This window comes from Rhopilema esculentum, chromosome 10 (genome assembly GCF_057945365.1).
Source record: "Rhopilema esculentum isolate cy_ngs chromosome 10, ASM5794536v1, whole genome shotgun sequence".
NCBI lineage: Eukaryota > Metazoa > Cnidaria > Scyphozoa > Rhizostomeae > Rhizostomatidae > Rhopilema > Rhopilema esculentum.
This window is the reverse complement of record NC_142824.1, coordinates 11,588,614-11,594,765: the sequence shown is the minus strand read 5'-3', so window position 1 is coordinate 11,594,765 and position 6,152 is coordinate 11,588,614. Positions and strand designations below refer to the sequence as shown.

At 34.9% G+C, this 6,152-nt stretch overlaps 2 protein-coding genes across 2 annotated transcripts; one reads left to right on the top strand and one right to left on the bottom strand.

Moving 5' to 3' along the window:
- The first annotated feature begins 1,801 nt into the window (after positions 1–1,801).
- LOC135693900 (inositol-pentakisphosphate 2-kinase-like) lies at positions 1,802–3,484 on the top strand. The gene has a single exon (XM_065212481.2). It carries the CDS (start codon positions 2,039–2,041, stop codon positions 3,482–3,484), a length of 1,446 nt encoding a protein of 481 aa, XP_065068553.2. The 5' UTR covers positions 1,802–2,038.
- Positions 3,485–4,009: 525 nt separating this feature from the next.
- Positions 4,010–6,141, bottom strand: LOC135693987 (uncharacterized). The gene is made up of 3 exons (XM_089110870.1): positions 5,998–6,141; positions 4,562–4,715; positions 4,010–4,148 (listed from the first exon to the last, which is right to left on the bottom strand). Exons 1-3 carry the CDS (start codon positions 6,139–6,141, stop codon positions 4,111–4,113), a joined length of 336 nt encoding a protein of 111 aa, XP_088966996.1. The 3' UTR covers positions 4,010–4,110.
- Between the last annotated feature and the right edge of the window lie 11 nt (positions 6,142–6,152).

Below are 6,152 nucleotides of genomic sequence, written 5' to 3'. Positions count from 1 at the left end.
TCAAAGAATTATGATTTCTCTTGAAAAAGGCACTGTAGTACAAAGTTAATATATATTTTTTGAATAATCGATTTGCAAGGTAAATTTTCAACAGAGAAGTAGGGGTTGGGGGCACCAAGAGCATCGTCTCTTCTTCTCTAAGTTTTGTATAATAAAATTTCCAGCGAAGCAAGTGTTCCTTTTGGGTTGATTTTTACTTCTAAAGTGTCCTTTTTGCCATGACTGCTGGGTAACTGGTGACCAGGATAAGAGCTCTTGTAAAATTCGTGCGCTCCCAAGTCAAAAAATGTTTCCTTCATCGCTGATGTGTAGGGCAGGAAAAGATGTCAAGGACGCTTTCATAGAAAATGAATGAAACTAGTACAATATACAAACGTGTGGGCTGCTGTGAACATTTACTTACTGGTACCTTTTTAGTTCTTAGCTTTAAAAATGTTTGTTATCAAATAAGCTTGACTCTTGGGTAATGGCAAAGGCAATTGGCAAACAGCAAAGCGTCCAAGGAAGAGTCAGATTGCCTTCTGTCATTATTGTTTTAACCACATTGCTGGGTTCTGTTTGCTGCTTTCATAGTTCATAAGTGCATCAACAAAAGACAATCTAGGAATAACAAAAAAATTTTACTCGATCGAAAATTATTGTCTTTTGACTTACTAAGACAAAATTCGTCTTTCACAATTAGTTAACTCCTAATCAATCATATGAGTATTATACAGGATACATTTGCTTTTTGGAGGTAGTCAAATCTTATGCCAGGATGTCGTTCTTTCTAAACAAAACCAAAAAGCAAATGTATTGTAAATCCTCGAATAATTCAATGTCAATGGCGGGTTATTTCCATTAAGAAAACTTTTCAATATGGTTATTTATCATTTATAATTGTATGTTTTTAATGGAGGGCTCCTTTGAAAAACAGTTTGTGTTGAAGGCAACCCTCCTTAAAGAATTCAAAGGAAATGAAAAAAATAATATTTGTAATAGTGTTTGTAGCACCGTACAATCGGCATACAACATTGAAGTTTTGTATTCAATGCAGTAAAAACACGACATACTAACGATATCATACAACAAAAGATTGAAAAGTGAGATTAAAAAATGGCTAATAGAATTTAGCTGAGCTAGATCATGCAAAATACGTTTCCACTTCGGTTCTTTAAAACTATCTTTGCTATTACTCGACAACTTGTAGCTATGGAAAACAAATTTTCACATTTCAATGTATTATGTTTATTATATAAGGGCAGGGACGCCGAAACGACCAAGGGGCAAGGGGGCAAGCTTTAGTGAAAGGGCATTTGAAAAATAAATCCCAGCTACTAACAATACTTTCGTAACTGCCATTTTGGTTTGATCTTCTGTAGGTATCGTGAAAATCGTAGGTATCTCTAGATCACTTTGGCAATTCCTTCACAAGTTTTGAGAAATGTCGTCACGAATGAGGAAGTAATGTTAGAATTTCATATGAATCTTTTGATAATGACAAACGACCGATGCCAAGGGAACTTCTGTGAAAAGGGCACTTTGGCCTCCATGCCCCTCCTATCAAAAGGCAACAAGGGCGGTTGACGCCCTGCGCCCCCTTTTCAAAGCAAGATTCGAGATGAATCTTCAGAATGACTCCCGAATGAATTGTCCTTCGATCCGAATTAAAACTTTAATTGTAAAAAATGCATAATATCAGACACCATCAACATAAAACTTGATACCATTAATCCTCGAATAAGCCCCTATGCTCGAATAAGCCCCACTCGAATAAGCCCCCACCTAAAAAATCATTTTTGAAAAAAAGCCCCCTCCCCTCAAATAAGCCCCCATGGAGGCTTATTTGAGGGAAGCATAATTGCAGAATAATATTTTATTTCAATTTTTTCAATTTATTTCATTGAGAAAATTATGTCGTTTTTATGTTGACCTTTGAGGAAAATACTAACTTTTCAGTATTCAAATTATATCAGTTTTTTGAAATTATCAAAACGAGGCCGTCACTAGTGTGATGGAAGGATAGAAGATAGTAAGCAGGTAACAAAGACATAAAAAGATGTTTACGAATGGCATTGAAAATCATAGCTGGGAATACCTAGCAGAGGGTAATTCAAGCATTGTTTTCTCCTGTTGTGAAATTCGTTGGGTTCTAAGACTCAATAAATTTTCGAGTGATGAAGGAAGCCACATGAACCGATCTCCACAAATCTCTCCAAGTCAGGGACAGCTTTACACAGAGAACATTTTGAAGCCTTTGTTTGACGACAATAGATATTTCATTGATGCACAAGTTATTGAATTGTCAGATGATTTCAAAGATAGGCTGATAAAAATTGCTGTCTCTTGTCCAACAAGGCCCGAAGAGAGGAAGTGTAAAAGCCTCACGGCAGGAAATTTGGCAGTTTTGATGCCACATCTAGGTTTTTATGAAAATGACACAGATTTGTGTAAAGAAGGAGGGACTATAGATGGAAGCTCCTACTCTATAGAAATCAAACCAAAATGGGGCTTTGTTCCAAAGTTATCCCCTCAACATCAATCAGATTGTGCAGCAAGTAGTCTAGCATGTCGTTTCTGCATGCATCAAGAGTTAAAACTGGTTGAAGGAAAAATAAAGTCTCGCAGCTTATATTGCCCACTTGACTTATTTTCCCACTGTACCTGTAGACTAAAAAGGGCCCTTCATTCACTATTTCAAGAGCCACAAAACAATTTAAGAGTTTTTCATAATGGACAGCTTATTTATTCTGGGCTTTTTGTGAAAGATGGAAAAAGTAGCCTATCAACGTTGTGTCATGATTTTAACAATATCCTAGTTCCTGGAAAAGAAAAAATATTGGATGTCAATAGTCTAGTAAACATTTTATCAAGCATTCTTGTTGCAGATTCTTGGCAAAAAAGTTTGTCTCTTGTACAAGAAACAAAAAGGTGCAAGGCCAAAACATCACCTTCCTGTAGGTTAAGCGAAAGTGCAGCCATCGATGACAGTCAATGCACACCATTGGCTTTGAATGGTGTACTTCAAAAGCTTTTGAAAGTGCAGCAAATTAGTGACAGTACCATGGATGAAATAGATTCTATATATCAGAAAGTTATCAAGACAACAAATCAAGAGGAAATTCTGAATAATCTTGGTGACTTTTCCTCATCATCATGGGAAACTTTTACAACAAAAATGAAATTTGATGAACAAATTTTGAAAAAAGATTTGGTAGAAGCCACCACTGAAGAGCTTATATTTGAACTTCAGAAATTTCTTGTAGCTGCAACATTTAGAGACTGCTCAATCATGATAACATTTAAAGAAGCAACGACAAGGGAAGAAAAACCTCAGAGAATGATTAAAGATTTATCTACTGGATGCAACTATGCATATAAGATAAAGCTAATTGATCTTGATCCAAAAAGTAGTAGCAAGGTTGAATATTATAAGAAATTAAATGATAAAATTTTGGGTAATTTTATACAGAAAATAAACGAAGACATAAAAATAAAAGCATAACTACGATTAGAATGATTTTTGTACTAAAAAATTGTGTATAAATATGCATATTTAAGAAATTATATTCCAGACAAATTAGATCCTTAACATTGTATTGCAGTTGTAAAGTTTGTCAAACAAAAATAAGTAATCAGTGTTTTTAAAATATGCTCCATACTCGGAAGTTAAGTTCCTAGGCCTTTTGATGGATTGCCATAAAAAGACAATATTTATGTGTGGTCACAGTTAAGTCATATTTCCTTTTTATCTAAAAAATTAAATGTTCGCTGTCTACTGGCTGGAACTCTTTCAAAAAATGGATTTATAAAAAATGTTGAGAGGGCAGGAAAGGAGCTGGAGGTCTCTTTCCAAATTCGTTGGAACATCTGCATTCAAAGACTCAACATTATTTATGCATTACAACTTGCTAACAAAAAATTTAAAATAACAAAAAGGAGATAAAATAAACTACATCTTATAGTTTATTTTCATTTTATTCATACTCAAGTATTGTCAGTTATTTTCAAAGCAGCTAATTATACTGCTGCTTTATCTTGATTCCTTTGGCTTTCTTGGTTATGTGTCACTTTTGAAGTGTGATTGATGCATGACAGTTGATCATATACTTGCCAATAAGTTATGTTTCTTTACTTGATGGCTCTTAGAACCCCAAGGGAAAATAACCCTAAAATGATATAAAGAAGACAAAACTTTGTTAAAAGCTAAAACTTTTTTATTTTGTTTTGCACACATGATGGCTTGTTGGTAAATCTTTGCTAAAAAAAATTTGATTATTCCCTAACCATTGGCAGATTTTATCATTTAAAACTATGACATGTTATAGGAAATCAGTTGATATGAAATTCTTCCAAGTTCCTTTGTGTACTGAAATTTTGCTATAAAAATATCCTATAAAGTATCATCATTGCACGTTTTTGGCTGGTGGCAGGTTCAAGTCCTGCCCTGGTTGCATAATATCACACATACAACCAATTTTGACAGGAACAAGAAGAATAAAGAATCTTGTCATTAACAGTTTAAAAAAGCAACTGTTTAACTCAGTATTGGTACTGAATGAAATCAAGTAAAAAAGATTACCCAAAGCTGTAGCCATTGAAAAGAGTCTGCTATGTGTTGACTTCCCCCTTTTGCCATGATAGTACACATATGCACTTGCTATCAGTAGAGCTGAAGTTCCAATGATTCGACAGCTTAAACAGTCATTATTTTTGTATCTCCTTGAAGAATCAGCCTTCATAAAAAAAACGAAAGAAGCCATTTTCTGTCTTCAAAAAGTACTAATTTCATCTCTAAGATTGAAGGAACATAGTGTGGTGAAAATGGTAAGTCTATGCGAAGGAATGCTTTGCATTTCCACAGAACAAGTTTGTATTAAATGAAAGATTTGAATTAGCCAAAATTTTCATATACACTTTAATGTGTAGGTATGTGCTATTTTTATAAGATCCATTAGATTAAGGTTTAGATTTTAGGTTAAGGCTGATTTAGATTTAGGCTGCCTGTTCGTAATTTTTCAAAACAATTAGGCTTGTCTTGCATTTAATTCATTCTTAAATTATTAGGGTGAAACCAGGCCAGTATGTAGTGCATGGCATTGGCGCACCTGAGATGCAAACATGGGTGATGGAGACATGGCGTTGTTGGGAGTGCACCTATACATATTTTCAGTTTCAATTTGTAAATATATAGATAGTTCTGGTGCACCTGGCATTTTTGGGTTGTTTTTGCCCACCTGCACTTGTGGCGTGGGTTCTTTGGTGCATATAAGATCTTGTCAAAATCGGTCATACTCTGCAAACTGGAAACCAGGGCCAAAGTGTTCAGTCCCAATTACTGAGAAAGTAGGCAAGCTATCCTGTGCTTATTTTCAAAGCATCCTAGATGGCTCTTCATTTCTGAAATGTAACCTTTTCAAAGGACACTAGATTTTGTGTCCATCTTTATTTTGACTGACTGGGTCACTGGATTCTAGGATTCTTCTTTCCTTTTTGGGTAGGATTTTGAAAGGTCATGCCAAAATTGAAAAAAGTATTTTAAAAGATTCAGAATTACAATTTACAGTAGCTCAGCCTCATCAGATTGTTCATGGTTTATTTTTAGATATGTTTAAAACCAAAATCTGCCGGTACCAAAATTTTTGCCATAATGATGAGAATTTTTTAACATTGCTGCTCTCCAAGTTAAGAGTCAGTGGCGCAGGCCCTGTAAAAATGCCACATAAAAGAAATTATTTTCATAAGAGGGAGCGGCAGGAAAGACAGTTGTTAACCTAGCCTATAAGTAAATCTGTAATCTGATGAACAATCAAGCCTGAGGCAAGAAAAAATTGTTAGGGGGGGCTAGAGCCACAATATGTAACATAGTGTAGAACCCAACAATAGTATTGTTCACCAATCTGGAGGTGTTTCTATTAGGGCTTGCTGTGAGTTGTTTTTCTTAATAGATCAGTACTTGACCTTGAACAGGGGTTGTTTAATTACAGAATTTATACAAGAACATACTGCAAAAGTTACCTCACTTTTGACAGTAGCTTTTTCTTCGTCTTTTTTCATTGGAAATGTGTATGGCCAAATGCTTGTTGAAATTTTCATGAATCCTTCTTGATCGTAATGAACATATTTGGCGGGAGAGATGTTTAAACCGTGCCTCGTATTCATTCTCAAAGAAC

Coding starts and splice junctions, on each gene's coding strand:
- LOC135693900 (XM_065212481.2), top strand. CDS start 2,039: ATGTTTACGAATGGCATTGAAAATCATAGCTGGGAATACCTAGCAGAG.
- LOC135693987 (XM_089110870.1), bottom strand. CDS start 6,141: ATGAATACGAGGCACGGTTTAAACATCTCTCCCGCCAAATATGTTCAT. Junction 4,716..5,997: donor AAGCTACTGTCAAAAGTGAG/GTAACTTTTGCA, acceptor TTTTTTATGAAG/GCTGATTCTTCAAGGAGATA. Junction 4,149..4,561: donor TTCAATGGCTACAGCTTTGG/GTAATCTTTTTT, acceptor ATATCATTTTAG/GGTTATTTTCCCTTGGGGTT.